Genomic DNA, 19,384 nt, shown 5'->3' with positions numbered 1-19,384 from the left:
AATGATCTCATGATAACGAAAGCTCGTCGTCGCCTTATGTACGCAACTCATCCCATTTTTCATGACCTACGCATGCACATTTGCCCTGTGATCGATTCTTGACTCGCAGTTTTGCGCTGCAACACCTGTACAGTCTAGCATACCATTAAGTCACAGTCACACGAGAAACAACGATGGTGATGATTGTATAGCCTTTGAAAAATTGTGCTCGTCAGCAACGATTTTGTCCTTGTTTCTATATCATGATCCAAGTAACTGCATGTTCGTGCCATAGCCAGGAACAGAAGAGTCGACATCATTTTCCCTTTCCCATTTTCCACCTCTTTGATCTCGTGAAGATATAGATAAGAGAAAAGATAAGAAAAGGTTGTTCCCTTCCACATCCCAGCGTCATGCCAAAAAGAAACAGTGTGAAGAAAAGGGTGAAGATAGAAGTGAAGAAGCTGTGCAGAGTCGTCAAGCGACAGGACAAGAAAAACACTAGACATTGTAATCAAAAACAAGGTCTTCACTCTCATGTAGAAGAGGATAGACCCAAAGCGCCTGTAACACCGAGCAAAGCAGACATAAACAGGAAATCGTATACCCCCCAAGAGCCCGAAAGGTTTGAACGTGGTATAGCCCATAAAACAAGTCTCGTCTCCCATCGAGATCGAGTCCCGAACGCCGGAAGTTCCAAGATGAGATGGTAGGAAATGCATAACAAAGGAGATCGAGGTTGAAGCTGTCGGCGCGGTCGTGAATGGCTCCGATATGTATGATGTAAAGTATAGGTAGGAAGAATGTCGAAGCTCGAAGAGGTTGTGCCGTAGAGAGGAGAAGATTCCAAAAGGTTTTAAGTAATGATTATAAGGTTAGGTGGGTCGAGGCAAGACAACATAGGTTATTGCTGCTGTTGATCGCGAGGGTTGAAGAATTGGGCGTTCTGCTGGTTACGAGCACGAGCGAGCTGTGCCTCTCTGGCACGCTCTTGGGCCTTGAGCATGTCTGCATCTGGGCGGCCAGGGAGCATGCGGCAGATTTCTCTTGACAAGCTCTCGATGACGTTCTGACGGAACTCCTTGTCCTCGCGGATGTCCTCGCCCTCAAGACGGAACTTGTCTGTCTTGTTCATGTCGCGACGGCGCATGTTCTTGATCTCGGCAATGATGTGGAGGACGGCGCTCTCCTGAGCCTTTGTTCTTGGTAGGCCGTACTTTCCAAAGTTGCGCACGTAGCGACGAGTGACGTCTTGACAGCCATCGGCAGAGAAGGCGATACAGTAAGCAAGCTTCTTCTTCCAGCCTGAGACAAGATGTTAGAACATGTCAAGCAACCAAGTATTGAAGATGGAACATACCATGTGTGTACAGAAGAGGTTGGTCCCAGACCTCTTCAACGGCATCGACGTGCACCCAGCGCTTACGGTGCTCACTGTATACTTCGGTCCATACGTGGTCCTCGCTGTTCCATACCCAGCGGACTCTGCTGCCGACGGCACGGCACAACATGCTGAAGCAGTTGGCCCACTCACCAACACGTCCTCGTCGTGTTTGAAGGAGGACGAAAGCGTCGCTGTAGCGTGGGAAGCGTTCGTGAACCTGGCATTGAGCGTTGGAGCATTGGTAGATCTCGACACGATTGGCACCACGGGCTTGCTCGTCGGGAAGAGGAGCGGCCATGCCAACGGCAATAGTGGGTGCATGGCAGGCACCACACTTGGGGTTGTTGATCCATTGGAAGAAGTGGCGCTTGAACCACTTCATAAGAGCTCTAACGACACAGTCTTGGTAGCCCCAGGCAGGCTTGGTGTTAGGTCCTAATGATGCAGCCTCGGCCAGGAAAAGGTCGCTCTCTTCTTGTGCTTGGTCGTAAATACGTTCCAGAGGAATTGAACGAAGGGCTTCGTCCAGCAGACCAGGGTTCTCCCATCTGCAGGGAGTGTTGGATAGGGACAGGAGCATGGAACGGAAGCGCAACGAGTTTCTGTCTGAGGGGGCGGTTGCGACCAGCGGGATGTTGCGGAGAGACGAATATGAGGGCGGAGCATTTGGCGATTGTTGCTGCTGTTGTGTGGTGTTCCTGGTGAGTGCATTCATGCGCTTTGTGCTGAGAGCACGACGGAATTGGTCCGTCAGATCCTTGGCCCATGTCTCATTGAGGCCTTCGGGTACTGCTGGGCGCCGTCCTCGACTGTTCGGTGTGCGACTAGCCATGGTTCTAAGAAATAGACGGAGCCGTCTCGATAGAGAGCGATGTGAGAATCCGTAGAGCCGTGGTGGTGGTTAGAGAATGCGAAGGTTGAAAGTGCGAGGCGTGCGGCTGGTCGAGTGTCGTAGTGGGTGGGTATGATGGATTGCACAGCCCCTTGGCACCTAGATCGTCACTTTTTACAAGAGGGCGAATTATCAGCGGTCGACCGGGTCGCTGTTTATGTCGTTAGAAGGCGCGAGTTACGGCGCTTCAGAGGGACGGTGTTCGAGAAGGAGCGACGATGGTTTGCACGAAGGCAGGTGCGAGAGAGACGGGCAGATTATGGTCAGCCTCTGCCTTCGCGGCCACGCAATGCACCGGCGAACACGACGCGCACTCTAACGCTTGGACCATTGAAGAAGGCTGACGACGCCTTCCGCATTTGCAATGTCCTCCCACCCAATCCCCGTCCACGTCGTCCTTTTGCGACAACTTGTTCAGCAATTAAATCCACTCTGCCGTCTATCTGATAACGTGCTCAAGTCTATGCTTCGTATTCCTTTGCTACCTCAGGCAGAGATGCCCATATCAATCGTTGTCTGATTGTTCCAGAATTTGTCTTGCCTTGTCAATCGTATCTGATCTTTCCCACGTTGCGTGGCGTCGATAGACCGCTGCCGAGCCATCAAAGCCAACCACTCTTTTGCCGTCGACCTGACGCTCATTAGAAACACTCCCTGTCTATTTTTCGAGAATGTCCAAACACATCCATACTCGCCCGCCGAATTTCAGAACCACTTTTCTTTGTTTTGTTCGTATTCTTGTATCCTTTTGCTCTTGACTTGCCACATAGCAGTCGCCATCTTCTTTCTCCAACCCACCCTGCAGCACCAAGCTTGCATGTCTAGCCTTTGGAGCCGTTTGGTCTGTTGCTTGAAGGGCCATGCCCAGAAGGAGGCTGACGTGTGAACACTTTCGCCGTCCACCCGCTTTTTGCCTATTGTAGCTCTAGCCCCCTTTTTGCCCTTCATGACTCGTAACCCTTTTTTCAAGCCATCCCCACGCTTGTCCCTGGCTCTGTTTCTTTTGCTGTGTTGATTCGTTGATCATCCACACACACCTCATCAGACGTGGGGACGCGTGCCCCTCCATCAATTTCAGATCAGCAGCATGTCCTGCAGGCAAGAATTGGCTGTGCCCCGCAAGATGTTTCTGATTGCAATTGATAATCGCTTGATCATCTACAGCATTCATCGTCGACCTATCTTCCACTGTGACCAGGAATGACACGATACAGCAATAGGCTTTTGATAATGTCATGTAGTAGTATATTGGCTTTTCTTGCTTCTTTGCAGATGCTGCTGCGCCTCTTCTCCACGCAAGACGTCTTTTGACAGCACCACGCTGACGTGTGCTTCACATCAAGTGACTCGTTACGCAGTCCATACATCGGGGAGAACTTGCCCTGAAGTAGACTTGACAGAGGGGACCTTTGTGCGACCTCCTGCCATGCTCATATGACTCATTGCTTGTTGCTGTACGAACTATGGATTTCTTGCATTGCGCATACTGATAACCAAAGACACCTCAATAGGACCTAGGTACGTTGACAACGTATGTGCCTCGGTGCGTTACATGCGTCTCTAGCCCCCTTACGAATTTTGAGCCTCAAGCCTTACGCCTTAGCCTGCTCGACCTGGCCCAACCCTTTGCTCGTCGATGCGTGTGGCATGTCGCCGGCCGCGTTGTCAGACATATTCCAAGCTTTCAGACCTGATCTGCTGCCGTGCCTACGTGCGTACGAGGCAGGTACGCCGTCGACCCTCCCATCACCGCACCTGGTGGATACCTGGGCTGCTGCTGCAATTCAAATTCATCTTCTTCGGTTGAAGACGCGTCCCACTCGTCACGCCGTCTGTCAGACCCCGAGCCAGCCAATCCCCCAGACGGGAACGGTGCTGCATGCGTCGCCAACATCGCTTGACTGTCCGAGCCTACATCTCTCGAAAGCTGCATGTGTCTTCTTTGCGACGGTAGTCCTTGCGGGTCCGTTCCTTGTCTGCCATACGGCTCGTATGCCGTTGACATTGCTGCTGGCGGTGGTGCCGTTTCCTGTCCCCAGGTCCTGATGGGATACGCCCGGCCCTTGCGCCAGGTCTCTGTGACAGGTGGGAAGTACTGACGATACGATAGCCAAGCACATGCTATACCGAGCAGACTCCCAACGATCACGTCAAAGCTGTAATGCGTGTCAATTTTCGACCGCCAAGATGATCAATGTCTCACTTACGGATGGTGCCTCGCGTCCATGATTCTGCTTGCTGCGATCAAAGCGGCGCCGAGAGACGGGATGATGACTACAAAGATCTTCCATACTTCACCTCTCGAGTCCCAGATATGAAGCTTGGCTGCCAGGTATAATGACAGATAGAAGAGTCCAGCGAATGAGCCTGAGGAACAACACGTCAGCTCATCACCATCTCTTCGTCATATCCTCCAAAGCCACTTACTGCTCGAGTGTCCTGAAGGAAAGCTTCTGAAGCCATCTCTCAGGATGCTCATGTCGGTCTGTGTGCATATCGTCGAGTTCGACAGCCCGTATGGAGACGGGTCAACTGATCCGACTCTCGGTTGGCACCGATCAATAAGATCGGGACGTGGCTTGCCAACGGTGTTCTTGAGTGTGCCTATGCCATCCATGAGCTGATCGATTCTTCCTGAAGGTCGTCATCTTGTGTAAACCTACCTGTGATGACGAAAGCGGTGCCTTCTGATAAGGCCAAGCCCAGGATGCCGCAATTGAGTTCCCATAGCCTGTCGACGAGTCTGTAGCGTCCGATTCTTCTGCCAGTGCCTTCAGCGTCGGTAGGTTGTGAGTGTGCAAAGAGTCCATCAATCACTAGCGTCCAGAAGCAGATGATGATAGCGGGACATATGACAACGATGATATAGCATATGCCTGCCGGCACTCGTTCGTGTACTGCATAAGGATATCTTCCTCGAAGTTAGTCAAGATAACCCTAGGAAGCTGAAGTCGAAGACGCAATACTGTAATGTGTAATTTTGAAGTGCAAAATGTTGTCGGAAGCCACTATAAAAACGCAATGTTAGTCTCCAATTTTGGGCCGTTGGCTTTACGCAGGCTGGTCTTACTTGATTTTGTCAATAGCAAGAAATAGAATCGCCAGAACCCTGTTGAACGCATGTCGTTAGATGAGCCAAACACATCTTGCTCAAAACGTCTTACACAATAATCACATAGTCCAGGATGTATCTGGTGCAAGTCAGCATCCTCCCGAAAATGGCACGCGACACATGTATACTCACGATATCACCACTTTTGCAGGCAATGGCTTGCTCGAAAAGGGCAACTTCATCCTTCGCACGGCATCCATTTCAGCGATAATATCATAAGAATGATATGTCTGTCAAACGACAAATCAAAGTGAGCAAAGAGGTGGAGGTGAGCAAGATGACAGTGCGTCTGTGACCCCACACCGAGCTGACTGAAGAATGTCACTGTTCGGAAAGAAAGAGCTATGCTGAGTCGCGTGCCTTTGCGTTTGGCAAAAGGATGGGAAGGAGAAGTAGAAGACCTCTATGCGCTCAGCCCATCAGCTAACAAGTCACCTCCTCAAACATAGAACGATGCGTGTTTCATGGTGGCTGTGATCGAGGCTTGGTCCCAAGACAAGCGCTTGGCTACTGCACCTTCTCATAAAACAAATTTAGGCGGCTGTGATGAGTCAAGTGTCGAGTAGCATTCTCTGAGTGACCTCGATTTGATATCTATACAGACATGCAGTGCAATCCTGGTTCGCGACAACCTTGGACACACTCAGTCCTGCAGTCCTGAAAGACATGATAAGTTGAATCTTTCTCACACACAAGCACGACAGTAAAGCCGTCTTGACCATTACTAAGAACGGAGCATATTATTGGCATTCACAACACACGAGAATGGTGGCAGAATTATTCAGGTCACGTATGGATGATTTGATTTCTCGAGAACTGTTTGGAGGTCTGGCAATATCGTCGTCGACCTTCATTTTGCTAGCTAAACCCACGACCCTGACGATCTCTTGCTCGGATCTAAAACATCCGAGAAGCCGAGCTCATCAACGTTCAATTTTCAGCCACCTCATTATTTACAATTGTTAGTGAATTCGTCTTGTAGCAAACAGATCACGTTCCTCGTCAAGCTCGACTAGATCAGCAGGCCCACAAGAATTAAAAAGTGCATCAGCCTCAATCATCGCCCAACTCACATCCTAAATAACGAGAAGTCATCTCGTTAGCGAAGCGCCCCATGAACATGGCATTGAACAGAGATCCATCCTTAAGTTTCTGCCCAAGCGTCTCATAGGGGAGTTTCTTTGTTCTTTCGTCTCTCAATTCGATGATGCGATCTAGAAAATTGGCAAAAGCTTCTTCTGGAAGCTCTGTGTCAATGTATCTGTATGAACCTGGCCCACAGAAATCTGCAATATAAGCGAGGTACTTTTCCGTATATGGCTCTTGATACATCGCGGTATTGAAGCGTCTCAGATAAGCACGAGCCTTTGTCTCGAGTCCATGCTTTCTCGCAAGCAGGTACAGTCCAGCGAAGAATGATGGATCATGCTTGACATCGGGGACCGGGAATTCGGGGATGTACATGTCTTCTATGAAAGTTGCGACCGCAGCGGAGCAATGCTCATTACTGAGGTCAATCTCTGCGCTCTTTTGTGAGGTTAGCGGATCAATCTATTGATGTCCCGACGATAGCACCACTGACCTTAGGTGAGCCTGCGAGCATAGTCTGAAACTCGCGCGAGTGGGTTGCGAGAACGATTTTGTGAGCCGCAATCGACTGTTTCTCGCCGTAAACGATAGAGACGTCGGAGAACCTCTTATCATTAAAGAAGTTCTTTGTGTTCCTTGAGAGAATTTGTTGTCAGCATTCATCAGAAAGATGGTAAATCAGACCCACCTCTGTCTCGCTTCGACTCCTATCAGACTAGGGTCCCAATCTTTCGTGTGGCGGCTGAGCTCTTCATATTTCATGTTCTGATTCTTGAACAGATCTTTTCCAAGTTTCGCGCCGAACTCAGCGGCACGTTTACTGTCAAATATCTCTCCCTTCATGTATTGCTGGAGAAATTCTTCGTTACTGAAGAGCGGCGAAGAATATGCCTGGCAGAGATGCATGACCAGGGCTTGTAGCGTGTCATCGGCAAGCTGCAAGCAAGAGGGTCCGCATATTCTGACGATGTGCTCGATGAAGGTATTCTTGAATGTACGTTTGTCACGCAAGTTACGAAGGTCGGTGAGTGCCATTTCATTGAAAGCCGCGGCTGTTCTTCGACGAAGGCCTTGAATGTCGTATTTATCAGCCAGCAAGTAAACATCGATGAGCTTCTGTAGAGCAATCGTTCGAACCGGGCGTTTGATCTGATCATAGATGGATCCATGGTGGTACAGATATTTGATCACATCCATAAGCAGTCCAGGATCGTCTTCATCGCCCACATCGACGACAGTGTTCCATGCAACCTGTTTGAGTCAGTCAAGCACTTCATCATTAGTAAGAACCACTTACCTGGAAGAGACCGAGAAATGCAGTGGCAAAGTATCCAGACTGCTGCGCGAGGATGACTTTGTGCGCGCGGATCCGATGTTCGCCGAATTTGATGGTGATATCCGAGTACTGTTCATTGTCGTAGAAGGAAGCCGTGAGGCTATCCACTGATGCCATGGCGTGAGATTCAGAGAAGAGTGTGCGATTGAATCAAAAAAGTGTGGAGAGTTGGCAGGATGGCGCAGAGAAGTAGCGAAGTCAGAGGTGTTGATGAAAGTGGGAAAGCGCGATTGTCTTTGTGGACGTCGACCTGTTTGTGAATCTCACTTGCTGATGGAAGTCGCATTGAAGTTCCAAAACAGGTCGCAGCGAACTTGGTCTCACGTCCAAGTCTCTGCGCGGTGGCAGTTTAGTTTGTCTGATCTGACTTTGCTTTGACATCGATTGCTTCACTAACAGCGTACACCACTATCGCCTTCAGTTGCTCTGAGTCACTCCTTTACTTTATTTCGTGGGACCACAGGAGAAAGACCCAGGCCGCAGTGAAACGAGATTTTAGGAAGAAAGAGAAACAAATGCATTAGAATGTATAACTAGTGTTCTGAGTCTGTAGCTCCTCTCTTCTCAAAGAAGCAAACGGGAGACACTTGCGGTTGTGAAGATGTAAGATTGACATCTACTGAAAGAAAAGGAAATCGACGACAAGGAAACGCCATTGGTATTGAAGAAAATGCAGCCCATGAAGAAGCATTGATGCCTCCAGGCTCATGTTTTGTTGGTGTGAATTCCAGCCATTTCTGCAGCAAAGCGTCCAGCATACTTTGTGTTGAATAATGTTCCTCCAACAAGCATTTTCAAGAACGTTTTGTTCTCTTCGAACAAGGTCTTTGCGTCTTCGACACAGCGCTTGAAAACTTCTTCAGACAGCTTTGTATGGGTTTCCGCGGAAGAGTCTGGACCACAGACGCGAGCGACTGCCAAAGGATAGCTCGGTTTGTGCGTTCCTTCTTTCATGCCCTCCAAGAACCTGGAGCGGTGACGGGTGTTGGAGTTTTCAAGGCCGTACTTCTGAGTCAGAGCGCACATTTCTGTGATGTAGGCTGCCCATTCGTCCAGTTTGATTACATGGTCGGGGTCATAGATTTCGTACAGCATGATTAGAACCAGATCGGGGTTGTCTTTTCGATCAAGAGTGATGCGGTGACACTGCAATCGTGTCAGTCTCAGTATATTGATGGGTATGAAGCATGGGACAGCTGGATCAGTATCACTCACATTTGAAGATTGCTCAAGCACGTCATTGAAACATGCTGAATGAACGGAGAGAAGGATCTTGTGGGCGAAGAACGCTTCACCAGCACCATAAATGACTTGAACATCGGACAATGCTTCGAAACATTCTTCGAAACGAGGCCTGCTTCCAATTGATGTTTAGTTTATGAGTGTGAAACATGCAAAATGTGCGCCTTACTCTGGAATTGTTCGCCAGCATTCTAAGCGTACCTTTTTGCCACTGCTGTCGAGTAACGACTGAAGGTATTGACCAAGCTCTGAGACATGATCACCATCAAACAACTGCCCAGTACCATACAAGGTGCAGAAGTCAGGATCACGATGCAGTGTCGTCCAATGCTCCTTGCATAGATCCAGGATGGATTGTTGCAGTGTTTTGTCAGCGAGCTGAAGGGCAGAGGGTCCGCAAATCCTAGGAATAATCGAGGTGATGAAACAGTGTTGGTAAGTAAGGTTCTTGCCAACATTAGAGAAGGCAATGTCCATTGCGCGGGTGAAGTGGTTGCACACAGAAACTCGTAGAGACTCAACGTCGTACTTGTCAGCCAGTACAAACATGTCGACCATTGCTTCTACGATATTCCCGCCAGGCAAACGACTGTAGTCGATGTATCGACCACCATACATGAACTTGATCATTGCACGGACCATATCAGGCTCGTCGTCTTCACCTAGATCAATGATGGAGCTGGACGCGACCTGAATAGGTTTATCAGCCAAGCTTTGTCGAGCTCACGTATGCAGACTTACAGGAAAGCGTCCAAGAAAGGCTCTTTTGAAGTAGACAGAGTTCTGTGCAAGGATAATCCGATGCGCGGGCAGCAATAGATCGCCTAATTTGACAGTGACATCCGAGTATCGGCTGCTCGAGTAGAACTTCAACAATCTGGAAGATCTGAGAGTCTCGACGGACCCCATGATGGTGCTGATGGCAATGAGAGCTGAACATGGCAGAGTGAGACAGTTCTAGATAGGTGGTGCATTGTTTTATCGCTTATTTGGAAGGACGTGCGCAGCGGAGGCACCAAGAGGGAGATGTGAGACTCTGTTTACGACAGTGAGAGTGACAATGCATCTTGTAGAGACTTCGGAGTTTTGACGGTGGTTGACGTTGATCGTTTCTCATTGATATGTTCTTTTTCTGCTCTACGCTATGCACATGAAGGCAGTTTTGTGTTTGGATCATCCTCATGTTATCGAGGATATCACGGCGACATCTTGGCTTGGGAGAAGTCCATCTCGGGATGCTGGGCCATGAATTTTTCTGGTTGCAGGTTAGCACAAGACTGGACCTGACAAAGGCGGATAGGTTGTACACACCAAGCATCTCTTGCTTCTTCTGCTCGTCAGAAGTGGGCAGACCCATCTCTTTCTGCTTCTGGTCGTACATCATCTTCTCAACCATGGATCTGGTGTTGCCATCAAGGTCGCTGAGCTTGCTGTTCTCAGGGGCAATCTTGGAGGTATCGATCTTGGGAGCGTTCTTGACGACGTGGGCCCACCATTCCATCTTGTTGACCTTGTCGAGGTGGACAGCGAGTTCCTTGCCTGAGGGGGTGGTTTCTAGGGTCCAGGTAGATTCGTCGACATAGATGGGGTGAGGGAGGTCGCCCTAGTTGCTGGCCTTTAGCAGAGTCCAGACAAGGGAGATGGTATGAGGCATACATCGATGATGGGATCCTGGCCCTTGATTGCGACACGCAGGTGGTCCTTTGTGATCTTGATGTCGAAGTCGCGGGCCTTGAGGTTTCCAGGAACCTGAGCAGTCAAGTCTACATCCTGAATGGTCTGCATCCACTTGTAGGGAAGCTTGGCCTGTTCTTCGGCCTCACGGGCAGCAGAAGCCTTGTCGGCAGCTTCGCGTTCTGAGGGAGTTGGTGAAGACGACATTTTGGTGTTGATATTGAGGGGAATGTTTAACGAAGCTTCATGGATGTTTTGCGACTGCCCCGCCTGCTCATCAACGCTCGGAGGTGAAGCTTTGGCCGCCGCAGAAGATGATGTGTCAAGGGAAAGAGCGATCGGATGCTTCTTTGGAGCTGCCCATTATCGAGCAATTGCCAAAGAAGTCCAGTTTGAACTTATTCTTCTCTTGCTACATGAGTAACCGGATCACGTACACAAAGAGGAGCCCTCCAACCCAGATGTCATGTCTCCGAGCATGCCATGCGATGCCCCACAAGCTGAATGAGCAACAACCCGACATCGGCCGAAATTTCACCTGGTCTTGCTGAAGTTCGCGATGACTCTCTTCTCCACACTCCTCAGCAACAATGGCATCCCGTACACTAAGAATTGGTCGGCTTTCACATTCCTAATCCAGCGCTGCCCACTAACATATACACAGGTCTCATCCCTGGTGATGGCATTGGCCGCGAGGTTATTCCTGCCGGTCGTCGCATCCTCGAGGCCCTGCCCAAGTCTCTGGGTCTCAACTTCTCCTTCGTCGACTTGGAAGCTGGTTTCGAGACCTTCCAGAAGACTGGAGCTGCCTTGCCCGAGAGGACCGTCGACACTCTGAAGCAGGAGTGCGATGGTGCTCTCTTCGGTGCCGTGAGCTCTCCCACCACTCCCACCAAGGGCTACTCCTCTCCCATCGTCGCTCTCCGCAAGCGTCTCGATCTGTACGCCAATGTCCGTCCTGTCAAGAGTGTCAAGGGCACCACCATGTTCCCCGACCCCATTGACCTCGTCATTGTTCGCGAGAACACCGAGGATCTCTACGTCAAGGAGGAGAAGACATACGACACCGAGAATGGCAAGGTTGCCGAGGCTATCAAGCGCATTTCCGAGCGTGCCTCGAGCCGTATTGCTACCATGGCTGGTGACATTGCTCTCCGTCGCCAACGCGTTCGTGACTCAACCGGTCAGACTGGCAAGTCTGCCAACGTCACAATCACTCACAAGAGCAACGTTCTCTCGCAAACCGATGGTCTCTTCCGTCTGACTGCTCGCGAGGCTCTTGCTCAACCCCAGTTCAAGGGCGTCAATGTTGACGAGCAGATCGTTGACAGCATGGTCTACAAGCTGTTCCGTCAGCCTGAGACTTACGATGTCATTGTCGCCCCCAACCTCTACGGTGACATTCTCTCAGACGGTGCTGCCGCTCTTGTTGGCAGTCTGGGTCTTGTTCCCTCTGCCAACGTTGGTGAGGGTTTCGCCATTGGTGAGCCTTGCCACGGCTCTGCTCCTGACATCCAGGGTCAGAACATTGCCAACCCCATCGCTACTCTCCGCAGCGTCGCTCTCATGCTTGAGTTCCTCAACGAGGAGAAGGCTGCTGCCGTCATCTACAAGGCTGTTGACGCCAACCTTGAGGAGGGCAAGTACTTGAGCCCTGACATGGGTGGTACGGCTAAGACCACCGAGGTTGTTGAGGACATCCTCAGAAGAATGTAAAAACAGTCATGCTTGTATAGAATTTTTTAGATACCAAAAAGCAATGGGACACGGAACGACATGATCACACTCTACATATTCAGGTTATCGTCAGAATGCCACAAAGACAAATGGCATAGTGGTATAGTACTATCGTAATGTATCTCGCTCAATGGGCATTCACATGCTCAGCACGTCACATCAACGATCCGGGGAAAATTCTCGACGTCACCAAGGGTCTTTCAACATCCCGCTGAGTCGACAAAGAAACATCCCCCTCTTTCTCTTATCCTAAGCACTTCACACGACTTTTGAATTTCAAGATGGCGGACAAGTACATGCTCAGAGTGACCGCCGGGTCCGACTACGATGAGGCCAACCAAAAGCTGGTCCATGTCAACACCGAACAACCGCTCAGCATTTCAAACTCAAAGCTCGATGCTTCATTGACTGTCCGTATCCAAAACTACCGTGGTGAACCTGTCAACTCTCCCTCGTCGTGCGCCTACTTCGAAACCGACCCGCACAAGTCCGACCTCTACAGCATTTCTTTCTCCTTCACGCCCAAGAAGGACATCAACGGCCATGATCTGGTCTTCGGAAACGACTTTGACCACCCAATCAGGGACAAGCTGCCTCCAGGCTTTGGACAGGCAATGAAGATTGCCCAGTGGTTCATCGATCCTGGACTTTATGGCGATGCGTACGCCGACGAGCCATACCTCTACGGACCTTTCCTCAGTTCGATCAACACATTGAGAGTCGGAGAGAAGAAAGAGCCTGATGAATTAAAGGGAAGCGAAGACAAACCCGTCGTGGTGTCTGAAGGCGCCGATGGTGACGGTGTCGAGGCTAGAAAGAAGGCTGGCTTGCCTGACGAAGCAAACGCTCGCAAGAAGCACTTCCTCAAGGAGCAGCACCTGAAGGACTTTACTTTCGAGAAGGGCAGAAACTACAGCTGCGACTTCTTTAACCCCTACTTGGACTTCAACGGTATGCTGAAAAGTCAGAAGAGTGGAGGATCGGTATGCTGACAGACAGGCAGACTTTGCACTCAAGCTCCCTGGATTCAGCTACATTCCCGGCATCACCATCCCTATTATCAGTTACTGGGATGGTCAACCTCTGAGGTAAGCAGTACTGTCTTCGAACAGCCCATTCTTTCACTCAAAAAGTTCTCTGGTGTGTGATGAGCAGAATCTGACTAACACAAGGTCTCATGCACTTAGATATGTCCTCAAAGACAGAAGCACAAACGAGGTTCTCTTTGTCATCATCTTCACACTGCTACCCCGCCACAGCGAGGGGCAGAAGGACGAGTCAAAGAAGGACGACAAGTCTGGCCAGAAAGACGAAGATCTGGATTGAGACATGGTCAGGATAGATTAGATTAATACACGATACCCCCGAATACATGATTCACACTCCTCTCACAATTATAGAAAGGTAGAGACATAACGTCTTGTGCACGTCAAGACTAACGAGTCGTACATGTGTTCAGTAAAAATGTTTGGTTCCAGGTTTCCAAGTTTTCGAGACAGATCGTCATGTGTGACTTTCAGCCACCTGCAATCGTTGCCTTGGGGTGGCTGGGGATTTATGCAAGTTTTATATTGCTATTTGATTGGCGAGACCAAATACGCGACATGGTCTCAGAGTGTATGAGGCTATCACAGTGTATGTATTGATGTGTTGGCCGTGGAGAGCAACTTGGCTATAAGAATAGGGTCAACTCATTCTAGCTACCTGGCTGGTACAGGTACTTTCACACGGTTTAGAGCGTTTAGACTTTCAGTTGCTATCGTGACGATTTGCAAAAAAGCTTGGATCACACGCACGTCATTTAACCCGCTGTCCATTTACACCAGACGCGTAGAGCCGCCATCCAATTCTTACTCGTACCTCCACATCGATTTGCTCAAGCAGTCGATCTCTTTTTGCTCAATCTTGTCGCTGTTAGCATTATCCTGTTTCTTCTGTCTCGTTGCATTTTTCAGCCTTGTCTTTTGGATACACCTCTCACACAATGCGTACCCGCAACCAAGAAAAGACGCCCTCGTCGCAGTCATCATCGCAACAGACTGCTGCCTCTGAAAAACGCACAAGCCGCAAGAGAAGAGCAAGCAGCTCCTCCGACGCGCCAATCCCTCAGAGCTCTCAAACTACCGCCTCGTCATCATCACAAACCAAGCGCAGAAAGAGACAAGACGCGTCTTACGACCATCCTGAAGACCTCACCATCCTCGATGAAGAAGAGTCTGTCACCACCGCTACCCCTGCTTCTGCAGTCCGCCATGTCCACTTCACCGAGTCTACCTCTCAAGGTCAGAAGGCCACTTCGACACACCTGACTCCTCACATCCGCAAGACTGTCACAACCGAAAGACGTCAAACAATTTCCCCTTCCAAGTTCGAGCAGCTGTCGACACCACCTCCCAAGTCTCGCCTGTCTCTACCCGCCACATTCTCCCCTTCGCCCACCATCTCCAGCCTGTTCCGTCCCTTGAGTCAGGTCCTGTCGGAACGTGTTAAGAGCCGTCTTCGCCGCAGCCGTCTGAGCGAGGAGATAAAGGAGCAAAGAGATGGCTCCGAGGCCCATCAAGAGCTCGTCCAACTGCGTCAAGAGATTGCTGAGATTGAGGACACTATTCGTACCCGTCTTCACCAGCTCGACGTCGAGAAGCAGCTGGGAGAAGATGCCGATGATCAAAAGATGGAAGACATCCAGGCCGAGCTCGATCAACTCAATGAAGATCTTGCTGAGAAGAAGGCTCTGGAGGCCGCCATTCCTGATGTCGATTCCATCGACGCCGTCGATGTCATCAACGAGGACATGATGGTCTTTGATAGCAGCCAGAACATCTCATACCCTAGCCTTCCTTCTTCCGGCACCGAAGTCCGCACCGTTCAGAAGGTTTCCGATGCTGTTGACATCACAGATGCCCAAACCCAGGTTGCTCTTCCCGACTCCACCCAGGAAGAAGAGCGCCGCGCCTTCAAGGAGGCCATTCAATACTGGACTGACGAAGCATCCAATGCAAAGTCCACTCTCCAGATCCTGACCATCGAGTTGCAGTCTCTTGGCTTCCCTGGCGAGAACCCCGACGCCATTCTTGCCTCCATCCGCGAATCCTTTGCCTCTGTTCGTGAGCGCCTCGAGTCTGCTGTTCCTGGAGTTACTCCTAGCAATATCTCAGATGCCGACCTTGTCGAGCTCGTCATCCAGCACCTCGAGGGTCTTGCTAGCAAGGTAACCGAGCAGGAGGTCTTCATCTCCGACAATGACCAGCTTCGTCAAGAGCTTGTCAACGAAATTGATGGTCTCGTCGAGAGATTGAGCCAGGCTGAGATTCGTAAGCGCACCCTCGAAATTGGTTTCAACGAGCTGGATGCACAGAGTCAAAGAGATGAGCAGTTGATCGACTCTCTTAGCAAGGAGCTGAACAAGATCGAAAAGAACCACGACATGGCTCAGACTCTCATCAGTGAAAAGAAGGCACAGCTGGCTGAGCTCGACCGCGAAAACAAGGACCAGGACACAACCATCAAGAAGCTCGGTGAAGCCCTCGAGGGCTACAGAGCCAACGAGGCCAACCTTCATGCTCTCATCACCCGTATGGAGCAGGAGAACAATGTCAAGATCTCTGACCTTACCAAGGCTAACCAAGCTGCTGTGTCTGAACTTGAGGAGCAGCTTCGTGTTGAGGGCACCAAGCGCCACGCTGCCGAAGCTGATGCTGACGACAAGCAAAACATCATTACCACACTGGAGCGCCGTGCCGAGGAAGATGAAGCTAACATCGACACTCTCAAGCAACAACTTGCCACTCTTCAAGGTCTGCACACAGCCGAACAGCAAGCCAGAGAGGTTGCTGAGGCCGTCAATGACGAGAACGCAACAGTCATCGCTGAGCTTGAGGACAAGATCGAGCAGGCCGAAAGTGACTTGGAACAGCTTAGAGCTGACTTGGACAACCTTCGCGCCCTCGAGGAGGCAGAACGTCGCCAGCGCGAGGCAGCCGAAGCCGACTTGGATGACCGCAACAACCAGATCACTGAACTGGAACAGAAGCTGCTGGCATCAGGCAAGCAAGCCAACGAGTTGCGCCAAAAGCTATTCGAGGTTCAGCAGCGTTCCAAGGAAGCTCTTGCAGAGCTCCAGACCCTCGCAGAGGAGCGAGACACCAAGCATGCTGCTGAGCTTGCTGCCTACGACGTGAAGATCCGAGATGCCAACGATGCCGCCACTTTCGCCAAGATCGAGACCAAGGCATACGAAGAACAACTCGAGACCATTACAAGGGACATGGGCAAGCAACTTGATGAGCGCGCCGCCAAGCTTAGGGAGTGGGCGGCCAAGCTTGATGAGTTGACTGCAGAGCTGAAGGCAACAAAGAAGGAGTTGAACGACGCAATGGTGTCTCTTGATCAGCTGCAGCAGTCATCTGAGGCTCGCATCGCTGAGCTCGTTGCTGATGTTGCCGATCTGCAAGGTGTCATTGCTCAGCACGAGGCCACAATCAAGGTTCTCAATGCTGAGGCTGAGACAACTGCCCAAACCCATGCCGTCGCCATTACCGAGAGAGACGAGAAGATCGCTGACCTCAACCACGACATCTACAACGCCCGAAATGAGATCAAGAACCTTGAGGCCGAGAAGGAGTCGTTGGAACGCCGTGTCGAGGCCGAGGCCGAAGCAATGCTCGAATTGCAGGCCGATCGCGATGACCAGATCGCCGACCTCAAGAACAACATCCGCAACAAGCAAGCCGAGATCGAAAACCTTGGCCGCAAGGCCCAAGAGGTGGACCGCAGCTGGGAGCGTGTGATGAACGAGCGCAACACAGAGATCGAAGAGCTTCGTCAAACTGGATCCGAAAACACGACTACCATCGCCCGCCTTACAAAGCTCAATGCAGCACTCAAGGAGAAGTTCAGACTTTATGTTCGCGACTCCACTGCTACCGTTCAGGCCATGCATGAGGATATGGAGCAAGCTGTTCTCTCCGCCTCAGCTAAGAGCGGTGAACTGCGTGAGGTCGGCCGTCGTGTGCTTGAGGAGGTCGAGGCTATGGACACTGTCGGCGAGATGGTCACTGTTGCCTCTTCATCATCTGCTGCCAACCCTCGTGTTCAGCATCTTAAGCAAAGCCGTCGCAACCGTCGCCAATACGACTCTGGCATCGGTGTTGACGAGGACTCTCTGCTCGAGGAGTAAGGATGAGAATGAAGAAGCTTTTTGAACGGCCTTGGGTTTCATGACTGCACACACCCATGATGAAATTGCTTTTTTCTGTTGGCATTGCGTTGTTTTGTTTTGTTGATTTGGGTTTCTGTTTCTCCTTGGAAGGAACGATGGATTTTGAATGATGAGATCCTTGTTGATTGGTCATATCTTAATGGTATGCCTCATTGTCTTTTCTCTTTTCGCTTTTGGTAATTCATGAGCGAGTACGTAGTATTTCCACATAGGTATAGAAGAATTGGCCTTCGACTTCTGCATTGATGACGCTTCTTTTTCTCTGTACAATCCTCGTTAGAAAACATGTAAAGGTGTGTCGTCTCTCGGCGACGAAGCCAGGTCTTGTTACAACTTTCCCGGCCGTCGTCCTTGCTCAACATCATTCGTTCTCTGTCTTGCTGTCGTAAAGGCGAAGCCCAAACTACTTCCGATTGCTGTGGTCTTTTTCGTGTCGATATCCTCTACTGCGTCACATTCAATGTTGGTCAACGCATCTTCTCTGATGATCCTCTTTGAACAACCTTGTAGACAGTCGACCACGTTTTCTCTTGCCATTGTCGACGTCTGTACCGTTCTTCTCTAACCTTCTCCTTCGCTCGGTGACTCCGATGTCCTTCCCACGAACGACCTACGAAGCAAAGATCTTGAGTGCTCGTCTTTGATTCAAGACACTAAGACAAGATACCGACGTCCCATCGACACATTTGTCCAACGCTTGTTGATATAGACAATACATCCTACGACCTCTTAAGGTGAGCTTGCCGACACCAAACATTCTACAGCCCTTCAAGGCAAGCTTGCCGACTACGCTCCAGCGTAGTCAAGCAAGGCTCTTTAGGGCCTTGCCGTCCGTCCATCACAAGCAGCCTCTGATGAGCAATCAAGTCAGTTGCAAAAAAGGCGAGATGGTCGCGCGAGTCTATCCCCTTACTCTACTCCTTTCCCTCCCCTCTCTCTCTCTCTCCTCTTCTTCCCCTTCTATCCTTCCCCCACCATCTCAGCAACAAAACAAGAGCAAAAAAGATCGTTATAGACTCCTGGGAGATGAGCAAAAGATATGTTGACGAGAGTGGGATTTGAACCCACGCCCTTTCGGACCAGCGAACTCAGGTAGAACCTTAAGCTGGCGCCTTAGACCGCTCGGCCATCTCGCCTTTTTTCGCACCTGATATGATTGCTCATCAGAGGCTGCTTGTGGTAAACAGTCGCGTCTGTCAAACTATATACTTTGCAAGCGAAAAAGACTGAGTCTCGCGCCCAGCAGGAAAACCGACGACGTGGTATGGCGATGTGGTGGTGAGAATGGCAAGGAAGAGACATGATTTGCGAGGCTCAATCGAGATGCGCGAGCCTTGCCGTGAACTTTTTCCTGGCTACTACTATTGCTTTGTGTGCAGAGACATCGTCACAGAATCGAAGGTCTTTCAATGTCCTGCTTAATATGCCAGTTTGAAATCAAAAAATCCATAATCGTCGTTCGACCATACAATTTGCAAAGATCCGACTCACTCTACTAGTATCGAGCAGTAAATTACACCTGGAGACAGGCTCAGATATCGTATATGACGCCTGGAAGGTCTGTAATATGGAATGTTCGTCCTGGAGTGTTTGTTGAAGGTCTCACCCTGACTCTATGAATAGGATATTTTCTGTACTCGGTTGCCGCTCAAATCTCGTAACCTGCCAAAAAAAAAAGATTGAAAAGTGATTGAAGTCCTTCAATGATACAGGAAAGGTAA

General features: G+C 50.2%; 8 protein-coding genes across 8 annotated transcripts; 3 read left to right on the top strand and 5 right to left on the bottom strand.

Annotated features, from left to right (window-relative positions):
• Positions 1 to 883: 883 nt before the first annotated feature.
• On the bottom strand, positions 884 to 2,195 carry M437DRAFT_78399 (uncharacterized protein; the record flags this gene model as incomplete). The annotated part of the gene is made up of 2 exons (XM_041026984.1): positions 884 to 1,284; positions 1,340 to 2,195. 2 exons carry the CDS (start codon positions 2,193 to 2,195, stop codon positions 884 to 886), a joined length of 1,257 nt encoding a protein of 418 aa, XP_040876297.1.
• A 2,074-nt stretch (positions 2,196 to 4,269) lies between these two features.
• M437DRAFT_11912 (PAP2-domain-containing protein) lies at positions 4,270 to 5,567 on the bottom strand (the record flags this gene model as incomplete). The annotated part of the gene is made up of 8 exons (XM_041018635.1): positions 4,270 to 4,411; positions 4,463 to 4,622; positions 4,683 to 4,859; positions 4,919 to 5,166; positions 5,222 to 5,263; positions 5,326 to 5,364; positions 5,420 to 5,446; positions 5,500 to 5,567. Coding segments are annotated over 8 exons (903 nt in total), but the record flags the coding sequence as incomplete, so codon positions are not given.
• Positions 5,568 to 6,420: 853 nt separating this feature from the next.
• Positions 6,421 to 7,909, bottom strand: M437DRAFT_57237 (uncharacterized protein; the record flags this gene model as incomplete). Its single annotated transcript, XM_041023184.1, has 5 exons — positions 6,421 to 6,887; positions 6,943 to 7,081; positions 7,145 to 7,146; positions 7,464 to 7,707; positions 7,754 to 7,909. The coding sequence occupies 5 exons, from the start codon at positions 7,907 to 7,909 to the stop codon at positions 6,421 to 6,423; spliced, it is 1,008 nt and encodes a 335-aa protein (XP_040876295.1).
• A 1,383-nt stretch (positions 7,910 to 9,292) lies between these two features.
• Positions 9,293 to 9,913, bottom strand: M437DRAFT_24435 (uncharacterized protein; the record flags this gene model as incomplete). Its single annotated transcript, XM_041019071.1, has 2 exons — positions 9,293 to 9,724; positions 9,776 to 9,913. Coding segments are annotated over 2 exons (570 nt in total), but the record flags the coding sequence as incomplete, so codon positions are not given.
• Positions 9,914 to 10,230: 317 nt separating this feature from the next.
• M437DRAFT_57352 (CS-domain-containing protein) lies at positions 10,231 to 10,915 on the bottom strand (the record flags this gene model as incomplete). Its single annotated transcript, XM_041023212.1, has 3 exons — positions 10,231 to 10,289; positions 10,346 to 10,637; positions 10,691 to 10,915. The coding sequence occupies 3 exons, from the start codon at positions 10,913 to 10,915 to the stop codon at positions 10,231 to 10,233; spliced, it is 576 nt and encodes a 191-aa protein (XP_040876293.1).
• Positions 10,916 to 11,298: 383 nt separating this feature from the next.
• Positions 11,299 to 12,424, top strand: M437DRAFT_57259 (Isocitrate/isopropylmalate dehydrogenase; the record flags this gene model as incomplete). Its single annotated transcript, XM_041023192.1, has 2 exons — positions 11,299 to 11,323; positions 11,373 to 12,424. 2 exons carry the CDS (start codon positions 11,299 to 11,301, stop codon positions 12,422 to 12,424), a joined length of 1,077 nt encoding a protein of 358 aa, XP_040876292.1.
• A 302-nt stretch (positions 12,425 to 12,726) lies between these two features.
• On the top strand, positions 12,727 to 13,771 carry M437DRAFT_57227 (DUF1769-domain-containing protein; the record flags this gene model as incomplete). Its single annotated transcript, XM_041023183.1, has 3 exons — positions 12,727 to 13,396; positions 13,449 to 13,533; positions 13,579 to 13,771. 3 exons carry the CDS (start codon positions 12,727 to 12,729, stop codon positions 13,769 to 13,771), a joined length of 948 nt encoding a protein of 315 aa, XP_040876291.1.
• A 658-nt stretch (positions 13,772 to 14,429) lies between these two features.
• Positions 14,430 to 17,621, top strand: M437DRAFT_87879 (uncharacterized protein; the record flags this gene model as incomplete). The annotated part of the gene is made up of 1 exon (XM_041028727.1): positions 14,430 to 17,621. The coding sequence occupies one exon, from the start codon at positions 14,430 to 14,432 to the stop codon at positions 17,619 to 17,621; it is 3,192 nt and encodes a 1,063-aa protein (XP_040876290.1).
• Between the last annotated feature and the right edge of the window lie 1,763 nt (positions 17,622 to 19,384).

This window comes from Aureobasidium melanogenum (genome assembly GCF_000721775.1).
Source record: "Aureobasidium melanogenum CBS 110374 unplaced genomic scaffold scaffold_26, whole genome shotgun sequence".
Taxonomy (NCBI): Eukaryota; Fungi; Ascomycota; class Dothideomycetes; order Dothideales; family Saccotheciaceae; genus Aureobasidium; species Aureobasidium melanogenum.
Note: the sequence above shows the minus strand (reverse complement) of the source record. Positions and strands in the feature narration are given on the sequence as shown.